The sequence below is a fragment of the Acomys russatus genome, chromosome 14, assembly GCF_903995435.1.
Source record: "Acomys russatus chromosome 14, mAcoRus1.1, whole genome shotgun sequence".
Taxonomy (NCBI): domain Eukaryota; kingdom Metazoa; phylum Chordata; class Mammalia; order Rodentia; family Muridae; genus Acomys; species Acomys russatus.
In genome coordinates, this window is record NC_067150.1 from 60,615,476 (window position 1) to 60,634,861 (window position 19,386).

Genomic DNA, 19,386 nt, shown 5'->3' on the forward strand with positions numbered 1-19,386 from the left:
GCTTATCACCCTAAAGCATGCTTTGCCCAGCGATCATGCAAGTGTTTGTGAAAAGAGAACTTTAGAGCTCTGGTTGTGGCTCTCTGATGCAGTGTCAGTAAGTAAATATAGCCCAAGGTGGAGAGTTGACAATCACAAATAGTTAATTCAGTTACTATATCCCAAATTAAAGGATTGCCATATGAACTTCAAGACTATGTAGAAGATACGTCAGAATATATAGCTCCTCAAGAAGGAAATTCTGTCTACAAGTTGTTCAGCCTACAAAACCTGTTGTTACTTGTGCGGTGCAGCGTCCAGAGGATAGAGACAAGACCTCGCTCCAAAAAACGGAAGAATATCAGAAGAGTAAGTTATCTGAGAGTTGTGGTGGCAGTGTGAGTGATAATCCCAAGTACTGAACATGGCATTCTAACAAAATTGATTTTTAACATGCTGATCACTCCTATATTATTTCTGTGTAAACTTTTTTAGTAAAATGTTGAAATCAGTTTCAGTAAGATACTCACACCATTGTCACAAATGGTGTGACCTTGACTAGTCCATATGAACCTTAGGAAGAACGTCATTTAGATAGATTGACCAGATGGCATTTACATCCTGTCTGTGACTTTGCATTTCCTTGTCACCTTTGAGCCCTTTCTGTACCCTGAGACATTTCTCAACATCTTTTAGAAACAGAAGCTTTAAAAGAGCCTTGAAGTTCCAAGGCTGCTGAGGTGCCAGGCTCTGCTGTTTTCCCCCTGGGACTCCTCTTGGAATCTCTTCAGCACAAGAAGCAAAGGATTGTTACAGTTTTTCCTGTGATCCTTCTGTGACTGAGCTTCTCTTTTAGAACACTTGGCACTCATGCATGTGATTTCTAGAGTCTGGTAAATAAAGAGAACCATGTTTTAATTGATTGCTAAGAGGTACTGAAGTGTGTACTTAGAAGTACTAAAGTGTCTTAGAGAGGGAGAGAGAGATGTACACACTTACTCACACACAAGTGTGTGTGGAGGTGTGGAGGTCAGAGAATAACTTTGGAGAATTGGTTTTCTTCTACCATGTGAGTGCCTAGGATGGGGCTTGACGGGAAGTGACTGACCCAATGAACTATTTCACCAGGCCAGGAGAACTTCTTAAATTGTGTTCTTTTCTTGTTAACCCTTTTATGTGTTTGGGTGTTTTCCCTGTATATATGTCTGTGCACCTCATCTGTGTACCTGGTGCCTGAAGATGCCAGAAGCAGAAGAGAGAGTTGAGTCCCTTGGAACTAGAGTTACAGAGCTACCATGTTGGTTCTGGGAATCAAACTGGGTCATCTGGAGCAGCCAGTGTTCTTAAGTGCTGAACCAACCGTCCATCTCTCCAGCCCCTCCCCTTTTGTTTATTTGTTTGTATGTGTTTGCTTATTTGTTTTTTTAAGTTTCATTTCTATACTTATTTGCACTCTCATTTTTTGTAGCCAATCTCATTTCCTTCACATTCTGCCCTGTAAATCTATATCACTATCTCTTTTTTTTGTTTGTTTGTTTATGTACTCAAAAACTGTTAATGTCAGTATTTCCTAAGTAAAAACAGCCCGCAGAAATTTTGGACACCAGTTTAATTCTTGACCAAGATAACTTGATAAGACCATTGCCATTCGCTCAAAAAGTGAAATTTATAAATACCACCAAGCTATAACCATCCAGGAGAAAATTATTCATCAAAATGTCAAAACACTTGAGCCCCCAAAAATATCTAAATAATGTCATATTTCTGACTGTCAAGCTCAGAGTAAAACTTGAACACTTTTCTAGAAATGCTTGCCTTTGCATCTGTTGTTTGTTATGTGTGGTGGTTTGGCACATATGGTATAATATATGCCTCTTGGACTTGTGCCCCATTTTTCTCTTTTTCTCAAATGTTAGCAGCACAGAAGCTCAGTAAATAGGTGAGAAAACTTGAAGGGTTGGGAGGCTCAGGGTCTTTGTAAGGAACTCTACAGAGAAGTTAGTATCCACACTAGTTGAAGGGTTGGGAGGCTCAGGGTCTTTGTAAGGAACTCTACAGAGAAGTTAGTGTCCACACTAGTTGGAAGGTTTTAAAATACTGCCATTTAAGACTGTATCCTTGCACTGGGCACGGTGAAGTAAGCCTTTAATCCCAGCACTCAGGAGGCAGAGGCAAGCAGATCTCCCAAGTTTGAGGTCAGCCTGGTCTACAGAGTGAGTTCCAGGACAGCCAGGGCTCCACAGAGAAAGCGTATCTTGAAAAACCAAAATAAATAAATAAACAAACAAATAAGAAAGATCATCCCAGCACTTGAGAGGCTAAAGCAAGAGGATAGTCAGCAGTTGAGGCCAGCTGTTCTTCATAGTAAATTCCAGGCCAGCTTGGGCTATAGAGTAAGCCCCTGTCTGAAAAAGGCTAACCAAAACAATAACTACACTGTGCTTAGGAAAAGCCCCTGGTTGCAGAGGACATAGAAGAGCAGCAGCCTGTTTGAGAGGACAGAAGTGAAGAGGCTGGTGTGGACCACAACAAACTTTGAGTTTAAAACTTCTATGCAGAACTGTGAAATCCAGGTCAACTAACTGCTAAATGGCTACTAGCTCTTGACTGTCACAGTCAGCCATGTGCTGTGGGTGTTGCATTTTAAAATGGTTAACAGTTTCAGATCCAGTTATCCAAATTTCTTGTTGTCATTCTAGGTCCTGAGGAAAAAAGGCTGCTTAAGATGAAATATGTTAGGAAAAATAGAAGTTACTCAGTGGTACTGAAAAGACTAGGTTATAAGCTAATCCATTTAGTAACAGAGAAAAAGGTTGGTTTTGTTGTTTTGTTTTGTTTTTGAGACAAGGTTTCTCTGTGTAGTCTTGGCTGACCTGGACTCACTTTATAGACCAGGCTGGCTTTGAACTCACAGAGATCCACCTGCCTCTGCCTCCCTGAGTACCGGGATTACCAGCGTGCACCACCATTCCCGGCTCAGACATAAGGATTTAAGAGGTTTATGTAAAAACTGGCAAACAGAAAAAAGAAAAGCTTTCACCTGAGCAGCACAGACTACAGCCGCCCTTCAGGGAAATAGGAAACTTGTATATCATAAGTCTGGATTGTCATTTACACTTCAGCTATGGATGCTAAGGAGAGAGAAGACATTCATTCAGGCCCTTCCTGTAGCTTCCTTGAGGTGGCGGTAGAATGCATACAGAAGTAAAGTCAGATTTAGGACTTACTTTTATATCAAAGGAAAGCACACTTTTCTCACATGTGTGTATATACATGTATACACAGATACCTATGTATCCTGAAAATCACTTCCCATGTTTACTGGTCCCCTAAAGGTCCAGAAGGATGAACGACGTTTCTTGGCGTCACCTGTTCTGTGATCCACTCTGTCACCAAACACATTTCTCAGGTCTCCGACATGAGGCTTGAGGTTTTTGTTTAGGTTTTGATTTGTTATGGAAATGTAAATGGTGTATGGGCACTTGTGTGCCATGGGGCATGTGTGGAGATCAGAGGACAGCTTGCTAGAGTCTTTTCTCTCTGTATTTCATGTGGGTTCAGGTTATTAGGTTTTACAGCAAATTTAACCTGCTGAGCCATCTCACTGGCCCAAATTTCTCAACATTGCTTTAAAGTAAGGACACTAAATCATATCATTTGCTAAGGAATTACTATATGATACAATGATTTTAATCCAATCATAGTTTTTATTTTTTTATTGAAAAGCCACTCTCTGCTCCTCACTGCTCTAACTGTGGTCCTTAGAACCACAACTTCTTTTAAAAAATGCAAAACCTTAGCCACTACCTAAGTCTAGATTCTAGCAGGGGCACCAGCTTATTACATGCCGTCCATTACAGAAGTCTCCACTTCAGCATCTCCCACAGACCACACCATTCTGTGTGCTAACAGCTGAAATGTTGTGTTCGAATTGTTCTTTATACTACTGCTTTAGGAAAGCCAGAAAGTGAGAAACAATGATGAAATGTTTTTAAAGTGCTAACTAGCCATGTCACTTGAGTAGATGGTGTTTCTTTTGTAGCAGGGAATGGAGAATCTGGTTGAGAGTAGAGTTTTCAGTCTGGGGATGTATCGTAGCTCAGTGGCAGAGCACTTGAGTAGCATGCGCATGACCCTGGGTTTAATGCCCAGCAGCACCAAAGACTTAACATTTCATTGGCAGAAGGTAACACAGCTGCTACGGTGGTACAGAAGTAGGTGCTTGCTTGCACATCTCCCTTAGACTAGCCTTTTGATCCATCTGTTGATACCCTGACCAGTAAATAGATAGCCTGCCACATGCTCAGTGCCTGGACCGCAGCACTTTGTGGTGTATGCATAGTAACTCCATGGTGGTTCTTCAGCTACAAGTGCTCACTCTGAGGAAGAGAACCAGCTGCTTGGGGGTCTAAAGAGGAAGGAGGGTCCTTTTTTTTTTTTTTCCTTTTGAGAAGTATTAATGTGTTAGTTACTGCCTTCTAGCACTTAGCTGTGGACCTATGAACAGCTGCATGTGTTGGGCTCTGTACCAAGGAGTCCACTGTGAGTTACATCCCCCGGTAGTGAGTCTGTCTGTCTGTGCTGGAGATGAGGGTGGCTGTGGGATCCCTTCTCTGTCATCCACTTCCTGAATCTACCCCTCAGAGGCAGATGTGTTCATACCTTCCTGCCCAAACTCTACTCTATACAAAATAAGTCAAATTACATTTCCTGCAAACATTCAAAAGCTACTGGATATATAGGTAAATTTATTTTCTATGGAAAGGAAATTTTGCTTTTGAGTTTTTGTTTATTGTATGTATGTGTGGTCTGTGAGCACTTGTGTACCATGGAATGTGTGTGCAGATCAGATCTAGAGCTTTGACAAAATGCAATTTTGCATTGCAGCAATTTCCAGTTTACGTGCTACCAAAAGTAGAGTATCAAGGTTGTTATGGAGTTGAAGCTCTGACTGAAAGCGAGCTCTGTCGCTTCTGGACTGAAAGTTTATTGCATTCCAACTGCTCGTTTTATGTTGGTGAGTCTATAGGAGTCCTCTTCCCTTTGTAACTCCCTTTAAGTGCTTACCTTTAAATTCAGCTGTACAGGCTTCCATTTTGTACTTTTTGTTTCCATCCTCTTATTATGCTGGCTCTGTAGTTAAACAGTAACAGGGAGTTTGGGTGAGCTATTAAATTGATTTACACATACCTTGTAATTTTCTTACAGTTACAATGGCATTGTCTTAGGAATCTTGTCTTGAACAGCTTTGACTTTCTCTTGGTTTTGAAGTTTTGAGCAGAAGGGAGTTATTAGCAGGGCTCTGAATGGCATTGCCGGGGTTCCTGTACAGTCAGCATGCTTCATTCATATGGCCAGTCACCTGTGCTCACTGTGCATCCCGACCCGTCACACGGGAGTGCTGCGGCGCTGAGCGTCTCTCTCCTCCCATACCTTGGTCTCGGCACCAACACAAGGTGATACTGATCAGCCTGCCCACCCGACCGTCTCCCGTCTCCCGTCTCCTCCAGTCTCTTCCTCCTCTTGATCTGAGTGTGTCGCTTCACGTGCTGTTTGTCACCTCCTACGTTGTTCTTTCTTAGGCCATCACTTGTCCTGTTGGACAGTAAGTAGGTTAAAGTCAGGGCCTGCTGGAGCCTTGTATGTCCCTATACAGAGCATACGCATGACGCCCTGTGTTTAATGAGCGCTATGTAGGTTTCTTGCCTGATCTAGAAACTGCTTATTTATTTGAAAGTTTGCCCCCATTTTGAGTAATCAAATTTTTGGTGAGTTCTTATTATTGTTTGTTTTTTATATAGCATCTGGCTGGCCTCAAATTCCCAATCCTGCCTCAGCCTCCCATGCTGCCACAGCTGGCTAATGCTTTAGTGCTGGTCCTAGAGTGTCTGAGTGGTCCAGAGCGGGGCCTGCGTCTTTGTGTTTTTAACACAATCTCAGATAATAATAGTGCTAGTATAGGGCACTCTGAGAACCAGCAGGCTCACAGTCCTCAGGCGCTATCAGCACACTTGCTTTGTTTGTTTGCTCGCTGCTTTGCTGTCTATAAACATGCGCACTTCCTTCTCTGCATTGTCTCTTGTCCCTTAAAAACCTAAAGAGTTACTCATCCCAACTTCACTGTCTACTGTCTGGTGTTAGGGTTATCACATCCATAGAGTCGGCTTTCAGTCAGTCCTCACTGTACACTGTTCTTAGAAGCATGACCTTCAGTTATGGCGAGTTACTAAGAGTAGGAGTTGAGGCTGGGCAGTGGTGGCACTAGCCTTTAATCCCAGCACTAAGCAGAGGTGGACCTCTGTGAGTTCAAGGCCAGCCTGTCTACAGAGTGAGTTCCAGGACAGGCAAGGCTACACAGAGAAACCCTGTCTTGAAAAACAAACGAGTGGAAGTTACATATAAACTTGACTGCCAGCTCCTCAGTCCACTAAGCATGAAGAGATTACAGACACACATGATCAGTGACTGCCTACGTTCCTTCTTTCAGTCTGCTGTGTACCTTTTACCAGTTCATGTACAGAAATCAGATGTGTAGTGTGACACTTCTTGTCTCCCAGTGATCAGCCATTTGAGATTTTATGAGAGTAGACAGTGAAAACAAGGAGTTGACAGCAAAGATGAAGGGGGAGGGGACACGAGATAATACTGCTGGAAGTGAGTTGTAATCAAACTTGCATGGAGCTGTAGAAGAAATAGCTGACTGGAGATGTTAGCACTGTCACTGCTCAGACTCTTCAGTTGCTGCCACAGAAAGGGTCATGGCCAACCTAATGACGTAAACAAGAACAGTGGTGTGACATGAAAGATGAAGTAACACCAGCGCAAGGCTTTAATTAAAGGAACTCTTGGCTAGAACATGGAAGTAGATTCCATCTTAGATGAGAATATGGCAGTCGCCGCAGTGCGGAAAGATGCCTCTGATCAGGAGCTGTCTAAGGCAGTGCGCACTGTTCACTTTGGTGGTAAGACTTTGAAACCGGGTAATCATGCTGGTTATGATGCTTTGAGTTGCAGTGTACTAAATGTATATTTTTATACTTCATTTCTCTAAATACTTAGACTTGATGGAGAATTTGTTTTGATAAAACATGTAAAAGTACTGAAATAATTGTACATTTTCCCAGTTATCACTAAAATACATGATTTCTGCCTGTATGATCGTTTTTACAAACTTGTACTGCATATAGAGTTAGGCCTTCCTCGTGTACATTGTATATAAGTGATGCAGGGACGCAAAGGCTTCATTTTTGCTACCTAGAGCAATGCCTCCCAAGTGTGACGCATCTTTAAGTATGACCGTAAAGACTGGCTGTTACTGAAGGACAATGGCCAGAGCTGTCGGCTTCTCAGATCTGACTCAAGTGCCCCAAGGGCTGAGGAGACGAGTGTCTCAGGCACGTGTACCTCACGTGAGCCCTCAGTGTTGAGAGGTGCAGCCTCCGTGAGGAAGTAGGGCCTTCATGGCACGCAGTGCAGGGCTCTGTCCAGACTGTACTTGCTGAATACTATACTACATACTTTTATTGTTGATTTTTTTTTTTAAAAGGTAAGTTCTGTTAGTAATCTCAAAGGCTTATTTATTAAACATCCAAAAGTATATTATTGCGCTTAATATCCTCTTTTTATAGCTATTAAGCCATTAAAATGTTTCTTTATTATTAGAAATGTCACATATAATGAGCTCTAGAAATGGAGAGGTGAGACTGAAGTTGGCATAAGGAATAACAAGTGGCTGTGGGAGCAAGTGTGTGTGTTGTCTTGGTGGGAAGGCAGCTGGTAAAAATGTTTCTAATTAACTTCTTTGAACATAAAGCAAATGAGACTAAAGTAGACTAGATATGGAAAGAAGATATTAAACTAGAGGCAATTTTTGTAATCCCAATGACTGATACCTCTTTCTAAGTAATTTGTTTTAACAATAAAATATTAGGAGTTTAAAATACAAATAAAATATAAAGCATAAAAATATAAATAAATCTAAAACATCGTTTTGAGCATTGGTGGGTGTTAACTCCTACACTGTGATGCTTTTAATCTTCATACAGTGGCAGTAACATGGCTTTGCTGTTGGCCCCCATGTACTGCTTCAGGCTCTCCTCTGTCACTTGCTACGTCACAGCATCACAGTGCACACCTCAGCTTATTTTGTTTTAAAATGTCTTTACTTTCCACAACAGAAATGTCATTGTAAGAATACAATGTTTTGGGTTTTGTGGATTACAGGTTTATATCAGGCATGCAAGAAAATAAGATTTTTGAATAGACTGCTTTACCCATAGAGACTTTTATAACTGCTTTAATTAAAAATAATAAGCTCTATATTTGTAATTAAGTTTTACAATAATGTGTCTTTGGGACTTACTGAGCACGCACAGTCCACACTGTGGATGTTTAACTGCTTGTTTACATGGTGAGCACATGCTTCCCTTACAACTTCACACAGATAAGGCTTTAGTGGGAACCAGACACACTGGCATCTGAGCAGGGTCTGCCTTTAGAGGCTTGAGGTAATAGCCCTGTTTGGGATGTGTGGACATGTGTAAACTTGTCTACATTCAACAAATAACTCAGCGTGAATACGCATCATAGTTTGTATTTTACATAATTTTGAATTCAGGTGTACTTGATAGATGGTGAAATGTATTTTTTTTAAATGCAAAGCCCTCTACAGCTGTACATCCTTATGAGGAGTGTCTGGTTAGCTTGTCTCTGCTTGTTGTCTAAGTACAATGACTTGGGTCTCTTTAAGTTTTGTGTTTTCTTTTAGGGCATATTGACGCATTTACGTCAAAGCTTTTCATGCTGGAAGAAATCACCTCAGAAGAACTGAAAGAAAAACTTGCAGCACTTAAGTAAGGAAGTGCTTTGTGGTGGGCACTGGAAAGACGTCACTTGTGTCATGTGACCCTGGCTTTTCCTTTACCTCTATATAGTGATGATATTTGGTCACTTTCCAGAGCTTGAGCTTTCCCCAACCCATTTACTTTGTCTCCATCTGCAAAGAAGCGAACTGCTAACAGCAGCAGCCTTTCCACTTCAGAGGGCGGCTGGAACCAGAGAGTCTATCGTGCCAAAGTGCAGGGGAGGCGCACATTTCAGCCCTGTGTAGAAAAGGGGAGGATGGGGCACCTCAGACTTTGAGCCCTTAGCATTATGTGACTGATTGGACAGCCTGACTTCCTACCACATGCCGGGCAGCAGAACTGAAGGAGTGCCTCAGTGTGAGGGGCAGCTTGTGCAGATGAGCTCGTGTTGTCATACAACTGTGAAAGGCTTGTAGCGTTGTGGCAGTTTCATATACAGAGAAGCTGGGCCTGAGAGCGACTCACCCGAGCACGGCCTCAGCTGGGAGCACAGCCCTGACAGGCACCACTGTTAGCTGCAAAGCTCCACTTGACTTGACACAGCAAGTCCAACCTGAACCTGCTTACACAAAACTCCACTCTCTAAGAACTGCCTTGTCTGTGTGCAAGAAGCATTTCAAAACATTACTAACTAACCTCTTGCCTCACCTTTCTCAACAAAGATCTTTCTTTTTAAGAGAAATAATAATGTAAATATGTTTATATATATGTAGATGAGGCACCAAGAAAACACCTAGAATGCTGCATTTGCTTTCCCTCGCCTGGTCTGCCCCCACCACTTCTCTGTCATCACAGGGGCATAAGGTCAATTTCCCTGGCAACTGATTGTAGCTGTTCTGTATTTTCATTTAATTTGGATATTTTTAAATTATATAATCATAACTGCTCTAACACAGAGCCAAATACTTCATGAACAGGAAAGGAAATGAAAGACTTTGTCTCACAGCAGCATGATCCCCTCTCTGGTCCTTGTCTCACATTGGCCACTGCTGCCTGCGGCTACATGTGTTCCTAATGAGACTTTGCTTCCCAGGTTGGTTGGCTCTGTTTGTTTCAGTTTAATTTCACATTACTTTCTTCTGTTTATTAGGACTTCAAGTTTATTTAACATCCTCCAACACATTCTAAAGAAATTATGTAGGTAAGTACTTTGGGTTATTTTACATAGATATTTTGGGTTTCTTTACTGGAAGTTATTAGAACCTTGGACAATATGCTGTTAGAGATAGGTGAAAAGACTAAAAGTATGATTGTTTTGTTCATATTCTCTCTCTCTCTCTCTGTTCTCTCTGTTTCCCTCTCCCTCTCCCTCTCCCCCCCCCCCACACACACACACACAGAGTCTTGCTATATAGCCCGGTCTGACCTCAAACTGTCAATCTTCTAAGATACATGTGTTTCATTGATTAGAAACTCAATATTTTAAAATATTTAAAATGTTACTTATTCTTTCTACCAAATAGTCAGTTGCTTCCTTATTTGAAAGTGATTGAGAGAGGGAAAGCCTTCCTAAAAGCTAAGAATAATTCTCTGACCTCCTTTGTCAACACCAGTTACTTTCAGTCTTAAAAGTCGGTGAAACTTAGCTCATTATGTTTGTGGGCAAATCTATATAGCTAAAGCTGATCATCTTCATTTTAACAATGTGGAAAAAATCTCTTTGCCTCCTTGGCCTAGAGGCTAAGTGTCCCTAAGAGAACACAGTCCACTGCCGTGTGCCTTGTTATTTATGGTGATACATTGGACCCCTTGGAACTTGTAGGAGATTGGCCACCGTCACTTACTGTGTTAATAAAGGGTTGTGAATGGCTCTGACCTGTGTGCACACCAAAAAGCCAGATCGGTATTGAAGCCCTACTGTGCAGAACTATGAACAAACTGCTCAGCATCTCTCGTGTTTGCTTATTCCCCGTTAGAGTTAATCTTGGAAGCTTGTATGCAGGATTTATTATGAAAGTAGCTAGTGGGCAGTGTAACAGCAGTTAGCACATAAGCACATAAGCCTACTGCTGTTTCTACATCTGACACTTTAGAGTCCTGGACATGTCACATTTACTTTTGAGGGGAGGAGGAAAAGGCAGGGCAGGTTTCAAGACAGGGTTTCTCTGTGTGGCCTTGGCTGTCCTGGATTCGCTTTGTAGACCAGGGTGGCCTCGAACTCACAGCGATCCACCTGCCTCTGCCTCCCGACTGCTGGGATTAAAGGGGTGTGCCGCCATGCCCGGCTGTCACATTCACTTTTATGTCTCTATTTTCTTACCTATTAGAAACAGAGTAACTATATTGTCGAATGAATGAAAGTGTGGTTGGAGTATATCAGGGATTAGAGAGTTAGATGGGTTGTTTTTCTATTAAATAACATTTATAAATTGACTAATATGGTAAAAAGGAAATGGTCAGATAATTCTGATTTTTGGAATTAAAAACTTGATTAATTGCATGAAGGGTATGAAGTAGTTTTAAAGGCTTCGAAAGCTTTACTTTTTCTGGTCCTGAAATATTTTCAGAAGCGGCATTCTCTTCCTGTGGCCGCTCAGTTTTGCTCTGTGGGGTTAGGTAAACATGATGAGATCACACCGTAGCCGTGAACTGAGTCTCAGTGTCGGGTGCAGCTTGCAGGACGGGTCCTACCTGCTGTCTCACGCAGCAGAAGATTCTTCACTCCTCATCTACAAGACCTCAGACGGGAAAGTCACCAGGACAGCGTATAATCTACATAAAGCACACTGTGACCTTCCTGGCGTCCCTTCCAGTCTCTCGGTTCCTTGGGTCCCATTGGATCCCAGTTACCTGTTGCCATATCATATCCATCATGGACGAATACCTTGTACTTTTCCGCCTAAATCACAACCAAAGGTAAAGTCTTTCTTCACTTAAATAGCCTGCTGTCCTCTTACTTGGGCTGCATGTGTGCAAGCATGAGGTGTCCACAAAGTCAGGGCCTGAGCTTCTGCCCAAAGCAAACTCTTGTTTTCTGTTATTATTTATGTATTTCCTCTTCTCTTAAACGATTGAGACAATTTGCAAAAGATCCATATAATAAAATTATGATATAATTAAAAATAGATTAGTAAGATAAGGAAATATTTAAAAGCAACTATTAGTAATTTGTGAGTGAAGTGGCTTATATGGTAAAATATTAAGATCTAAGTCATATTATGCTAAGTATTTTATAGCTTACTCATCTGGAAATGTCAGTTGAGTAGCATGTTTTAGGTTTTTTGTTTTTTTTTGTTTGGTTGGTTGGTTGGTTTTTCGAGACAGGGTTTTTCTGTGTAGCCTTGGCTGTCCTGGACTCACTTTGTAGACCAGGCTGGCCTTAAACTCACAGCAGTCTGCCTGCTTATGCCTCCCGAGCGCTGGGATTAAAGGCGTGCGCCACCACGCCCAGCTTAGTAGCACATTTTTATCCCAGAATTTGAAGCCACAGCTACAGACACTCTCTATGATGTCTCTACCACGGCACCTTGTCTTTGTGTCGTGCCATCAGTGTCAGTCTGAGCTTAGTTATAGGAAGAACTTTGCTGTCTGCAAATGAATCCAAATGTCCAGTATATAAAATCCCAGTATATTTTCCTGCCATGTTGCCTAAACACATTCTATTCAGATTACTGAGTTCCTTAATCTCTGTCCGATTCCCTGGGTACTCCTACAGAGCTCACAGAGCTCACGTGCATGTCTCGTGAACACTCTCCTTTTTCCCTTTCTCTGTTATGCCCAATTAGTCTGTAACTGTCCCCAACCCCTTTTGAGAGAACAGTGTCCCTGCAGATGCTGAGAGAACAGTGTTCCTACACATGCTGAGAGAACAGTGTCCCTGCAGATGCTGAGAGAACAGTGTCCCTGCAGATGCTGAGAGAACAGTGTCCCTGCAGATGCTGAGAGAACAGTGTCCCTGCAGATGCTGAGAGAACAGTGTCCCTGCAGATGCTGAGAGAACAGTGTCCCTGCAGATGCTGAGAGAACAGTGTCCCTGCAGATGCTGAGAGAACAGTGTCCCTGCAGATGCTGAGAGAACAGTGTCCCTGCAGATGCTGAGAGAACAGTGTTCCTGCAGATGCTGAGAGAACAGTGTCCCTGCAGATGCTGAGAGAACAGTGTCCCTGCAGATGCTGAGAGAACAGTGTTCCTGCAGATGCTGAGAGAACAGTGTCCCTGCAGATGCTGAGAGAACGTTTGAATTCTTGATGTGGTTTTGTTGTTCACATTGGATATGGTTGTGTATGCTCTTCAGTTCCTCGCCCTGATGTCATCATTGGAGAAGATCATTCTATTTATTTGCTAATATTTTGGTTATGGAGATTGAAGCCAGGACCTGTGCATGCTAAGCAGCCACTCCCGCATTCCTAGAGAACTTTCACAAAGTATGAATGTGACAAACTAGTTGAGAAAATGACAGAATGGAGAAAGCTAGCACTGCATTTAGTTTCAGTTTTGGTGACTATTTTTAGTTTATAAATACTCTTAACTAGTGATTTTCATAATCTAAGGAAATTTCTGAGTAACTTTAACAATTGAGAAATGTTTTTTAAAATCTATATTCAAGAAGACAGTTTTCTTTTACTTTAGAAATGCTAATTATAGTCTGCCAACTATGACATATAATTCTGTATGGGAGTGTCTTGATTCCTTTTTGGAGAAAAACAGTGTAATACCTTGGCACTGAACAACTGTAAGTTGAAGAAAACATATTTACATAAGCTGTTGTTGAAAGAAGTGAGTATACAAACTGACTCCAAACATAACATGCTTATGCCTTAGAAATACGTGGAAGATTTGACTTTTTTAGTAGCATAGTCAAATAGACATGGAAGACTTCTGTGTACTCAGGATTTGAACACATAAATATACATTCTAACAATTGAGCCATGTGTGTCACAGGACAGATGGTCGTGAGTTTATTTGGGGCCAGACTGTTGCATAGCCCAGCACTGGGGACACAGACAGGTAATTAATGTTGCCTCGATGTGTTCTGAAAGTAGCAGAGCCCTTCCCTCCACACTCTAGCCTGTAGTAGATGCATGTGTTTGTACCCCGACACCTATTCTTTTTACTTTCTCTTATGCACAATTAGTCCTTTTTCCTACAAATGCTGAAGATTTTTTAATTGTTGTATTGTTGCTGCTGTTGTATGCTGTGTGTGCTGTGCAATTCTCTACCCTGACGTCACCTCCCTGCCTTCCTAGCCATGGAAACGGGATTTGAGCAATCCCCACCAAGCTCAGCACCTGTAGTGTTCTAACCTTAGCACATATGCAGAATGATCAGAGCCTCCTGAAAACTGGGAAGTCAGAGCCTGCGTGAAGCCATGTCCTAACCCGTCTGATGTAGCCTCCCCTTGGTGTGGTCATCTGTGCCTGCTGCACTTGAACCAGGTGTTCATCCCTGGACAGGCCTGCAGCCCTGAGTCCTGACGTGTTCTCAGTAGACGGGCATCTGCTCCTACCGCAGCAAGTACAGCTTGGGCTGCAGAGTCTCATCTGCTCCCTCTCACCAGGACATAGGGTCCATAATAAACACTTGCTGAAGTCACACCGTTCTCAGAATGTCTGCCCTCCTAGGAGTGAGGACCTTGAGTGGGGAAGTGACAGGTGTCTTGAGAACCAGCACGGAGCAGCCATGTTGCTAGACAGAGCATCAGAGGCAGGCGCAGGGGCTGACTAAAGCACTGCAGTTTGCGTCATTTCTAGACATGGAATTTTATAACAAACCAAAAGATCTCAGGAAAGAGAAAGTAAGAACACTAGATCCTGGCACATTCCTAGTAAACCACAGTGCTGCCATTTTGTGTGTTGGGCTAGACTGTGAGAGATGGGTTTGCATGTGTGTGTCACAACCACCCTGCGGGACTGACTGCTTGGGATGTACAGAAACACGGCTGATGCAAGTGGCTAGGGGAGTGTGAGGAGATACAAGCAGCTTTGTGGAAATGGTTGCAGGCTACATACAGTGAGATCCTGCGCGAGGCCTCTAGTGGCCAGCCAGGTCTTCTCTTTAGCCAAGATTCTGACTAGCAGGCCTTTCCTCTTCCTGAGACTGTGGGAGCTGGGTGTAAGTTGGAGCGGGTATGAAGGGGAGCTGCCTCTCCTCTCGCCACCTACCACCCCCTTTCTCTTCCACCCCCTTCCCTCCCCATATCTGTTGGTGTCCTGGTCTCTTTCCACCCTCGATTTTCTCCTCCTCCTCTGGTTTCTTCCTCTTCTTTCATATTTTTTATTCCTTCCTTTTTTAGACACTTTCTTACTCTTTGTCTCTTCCTCCATCTTCTTTCCTTATCTCCTTGCCTTGCTCTGTCTCACTTTCTGTCCTCGCTTCTGTCTTTCCACCCCTTTGTGTGTCCTCTCTCTGTCCTCACACGTGTGTCCTTTCCCTGTCCTCACACGCGTGTCCTCTCCCTGTCTTCACACGCGTGTCCTCTCCCTGTCCTCACACGTGTGTCCTCTCCCTGTCCTCATACGTGTGTCCTCTCCCTGTCCTCACACATGTGTCCTCTCCCTGTCCACACGCGTGTCCTCTCCCTGTCCTCACACGTGTGTCCTCTCCCTGTCCTCACATATGTGTCCTCTCCCTGTCCTCACATATGTGTCCTCTCCCTGTCCTCACGTGTGTCCTCTCCCTGTCCACACGTGTGTCCTCTCCCTGTCCTCACACGTGTGTCCTCTCCCTGTCCTCACACGCGTGTCCTCTCCCTGTCCTCACACGTGTGTCCTCTCCCTGTCTTCACATGTGTTCCCTCTCCCTGTCCTGACACGTGTGTACTCTCCCTGTCCTCACACGTGTGTCCTCTCCCTGTCCTCACACATCTCCTTTCCATGTCCTTCTACAGAGTTGCACACTCTCTCTAAAGGCCTGGCCTTTCCTCATTTTCTAATTTCACATTTCTGCGTCTTGAAACATAACAGTAGTTTAGAGCTGAGTCCTACTCCAGCTTTCTTCCTTATTGTTACCAGAAGATTAAAACTTATAGCCATGTGACTGGGACTTAAAATTTTATAAAAGGTCATTGCCACGTTGAGAGCCCCTGTGTAAATGACGCAGCGTTGGCTGTGCGCAGCGAGCCGAGTGCATTACGTCCTTCTGCTCTTGCTCCTTAGGTTGCTGGGATAAGAGTGCCTGCCCGAAGCCGCAGGAATCCAGTTTCCATGGAAACCAAAAGCAGTTGCCTGCCTGTTCAGCAAGTTGAAAATGAAGGAGTGGCTCGGAATAAAAGGAAAATAACGTAAGAACTGGACCATGGAAAATGAAGTTTCAGAAAAACCAGTTATAACAGTGTGTATTGTGGAACTTTGAGGGGAAACGTGCCCAAAAGACCGTGTAGCAAGAGCGTGTTCCCTTCCTGTTCTGGAGTTCTTACAAAGTGCCTTGGAGACCTGCTGACAGCAGAAGTTAGTGTCCCTCGTCATCCGGTGCGTGGAGAATCTACAATGCTCCATTAGCATGACAGCAAACTAATGAGAAAAATATTTTTATAGCATTGTTTTCTAAAGATCATGATAAGAAAATCACTTGCTGTTTTAGGAACTGTCATGAGGCTGGCCCAAATGGTTAAATATTGCCACTGTTGGAAACAGCTGTGTGCATTATTTGTGACCTGTTCTTTTTTTTTCAGTACTAACACTGCTATAGATGTGTTTGAAAACCTGTTGAAATCCCATTGTGGACACCAGAAGTGAGGACAAGAAAATGTCCTATTTCTGAGAAGTAGCAAATTAATATGTTCCTGCCAGGCAACCACCCATGTGTTCTACAGAGATACAAAGCATTCTGTGTTGTGACAGCTTTGATGACAGCACCTCCACTATTTTGCACAAATTCCATGTACGTGTGGTGAAACACTGCCGAAAGCAGAGAGCACGAGGATGCAGAAAGCTTGATCATTCTGTCAGACATGGTGATGGTACCATTAAGCCTAGGATTTTTTTTCTCTTGTACCCTGATTTATTCAGAATGCATCAGCAGCAGTGGGTGTGGCCAGTTTGAGTTTGAAGGGACAAGCGTTCACTGTTTGATACCTGTTTTATAATAAACACTAAAAGCATCAGAAATGTGTTTGTCATCTCAGAAATACATGGCAATTTTCATGATTTTTTTTTGAGGAGGATGGTGTGTGTGTGTGTGTGTGTTCGTATTCATGTTCCATGTTAATATAAGAAATTATATCCAAAAATTGGAGTCTAGAGTAATGGCATATTGCAGAAGAGCCAGGTTTGATTCCCAGTCACATAGCTACCATAACCATCTGCTGCTCCAGCTCCAGGGCTTCAGATGACTTGTTCTGGTCCCCATAGGCCCTGTATGTATGTGGTGCACCTGTATACATGCAGACAAAATATTTAAACACACAACATTTTCATTTTATTTTTTATCGCTTTACAGCCGGATCCCAGCATCCTCCCACTTTTTCTAGTCCCACCCTCACACACACCCTCTTCCTCAGAGAAGTGGAGACCCCCCAAGGAATACCAACCCTCCCTGGCACCTCAAGTTGATACATGACTAAGTGCATCTCCTCCTATTGAGGCCAGACAAGGCAGCCCAAGTAGGGAAAAGGCATCCAGAGGCAGGCAACGGAGTCAGAAGATAGCCCTACATCCATTGTACGGGCCCACACCATGATCAAGCTGCACATCTGCATATGTGCAGGGGCTCTAGGTCCAGCTCATGCGTACTCTTTGGTGGTTCAGTCTCTGAACCCCCATGGGCCCAGGATAGTTTACTTTGTAGGTCTTGGGGTGGTCTTGACCCTTCTAGCTCCCTCAATCTTTTCTCCCACTCTTCCCCAAAAATCCCAAGTTTGGCCTTTTGTTTGGCTGTGGGTCTCTGCATCTGTTTCCATCAGCTGCTGGGTGAAGCCTCTCAGAAGACAGTTATGCTAGGCTCCTGTCTGCAAGCACAGCTGTTGGCTCTGTTTCTTAACAATTAAACTTTATTATACAACCCAACTAGCTTACACAAGAAGGAAAAAAGGTTAAAGGGACAAAAGAGTGAACCTTCCGGTACCCGTTCCACGGGACGGGACGGGGCCTTAGGTGTCTCTCTGGCCCGCATGCTGGTCTGGCCTGTTCACTGTTCCCCCACGCGCTTAAGCCTGGGCTGAACTCTCCTCCCCACCTGCCTGAGTCACGTGGGAAGGGCGGTCTCCTCCCATTGAGGGTCAATTAAAAAATCAATAGCCCAGTTGGGGTTCCCAGGTCTGCTTCCTAAATTCCAGGCGCAGAATGGCTCCACTCAGTCTGTTACAAGGTATTCATGGGGTGCCCCAAGGGTAAAGCCCACCAAGACTGCTCCCACCCGTGACAAAGCTTAATCTTTGCCACACACACAGCAGAATTTCATTAATAGTGACAGGGGTTGGCTCTCCCATGGGGTGGGTCTCAAGTTGGGCCAGTCATTGGTTGGCCATTCCTTAAATCTCTGCTCCATTTTTATCCCTACACTTCTTGTAGGTGAGACAAAATTTGGTTTGAAGGTTTTATGGGATGTTGGTGTCCCCCTTCCTCCACTGAGTCCCACCAGGCTACACGAAGTGGCGACTTGAGGCTCCATATCCCCGGCTGCTAGGTGTCTCAGCTAGGGTCACCCCCACAGACCCTCCTGGGAGCCCCCCTGTCTCAGAGATGCCCCCCAACCAATTCCCATTGCCTTTCCCAGCCCTCTCCCCACGTAAAAATGTCCTAATTAAAAACAAAACAAAAAATTCCTCTAAAATATCTTAGGTTGAAAATCTTTATCTTCACTATCAAGTTTTGTTTTGTGGGGGCTTGGAGAGATGGCTCAGCGGTTAAGAGCACTGGCTGTTCTTCCAGAGGTTCTGAGTTCAATTCCCAGTAGCCACATGGCAGCTCACAACTATAACTCCAGTTCCAGAGGATCTGTCACCGTCTCACATATATGCAAGCAAAACACCAATGCAAATAAATTATTTTTTTTTTAAGTTTTTTTTTGCATTGATTTTTCTGAGGAGTTGGTTATCTGAATTATTAGTACATATTACTGTATAGTTTCTGTTTTGTTTTGTATTTTGATAGTGTACATAACCCTCGATGTCCTGGAACTCACAGAAACCCACCTGCCTCTGCCTCGAGTGTTGAAATTAAAGATGTGCGTGCACCACCATGCTCGGCCACTGTATGGATCTTAATGTACCATGTCTTCAGCCTGCTACTCTCTTTTAAAACACTCAGGTTTCCCCCTAAGCTTTGCATGCACATATCTAGAAATATTTCGGTTGTGACTCATTTGGCATTCAGCCTGGGAGTGTGGAAGTAGGGAATCCCTTTGGAATTAGCTCTTTTCCGAAGTTGGACAGTGTTTGCTGCAGTCCGAATGTCAGAGGCTTTCACTGTCTACATGTGATTATTTTCAATCCAAACCGCTGAACAGCTCTGATCAAGTAGAGCTGGTTTTTCACATGTGCTTAACAAAGGTTTTTAAAACATGGATTTGCAGCTGGTCGGTGGTGGCGCATCCCTTTAGTCCCACCACTTGGGAGGCAGAGGTAGGTGTATTGTTGAGAGTTCAAGGCTAGCCTGGTCTACAAAGC

At 43.5% G+C, this 19,386-nt stretch overlaps 1 protein-coding gene across 2 annotated transcripts in view; it reads left to right on the forward strand.

The window, feature by feature from the left end:
* Ice2 (interactor of little elongation complex ELL subunit 2) overlaps positions 1 to 16,148 on the forward strand; it is a 30,392-nt gene extending 14,244 nt beyond the window's left edge. For both annotated transcript variants that reach the window (XM_051156737.1, XM_051156738.1), the window contains 6 exons: positions 173 to 348; positions 4,867 to 4,996; positions 8,747 to 8,831; positions 9,934 to 9,984; positions 11,456 to 11,699; positions 15,938 to 16,148. In XM_051156737.1, coding sequence (XP_051012694.1) covers positions 173 to 348; positions 4,867 to 4,996; positions 8,747 to 8,831; positions 9,934 to 9,984; positions 11,456 to 11,699; positions 15,938 to 16,066 — 815 coding nt within the window. In that variant the 3' untranslated portion in view covers positions 16,067 to 16,148. The remainder of the gene's footprint in view (positions 1 to 172; positions 349 to 4,866; positions 4,997 to 8,746; positions 8,832 to 9,933; positions 9,985 to 11,455; positions 11,700 to 15,937) is intronic.
* Positions 16,149 to 19,386: the final 3,238 nt, after the last annotated feature.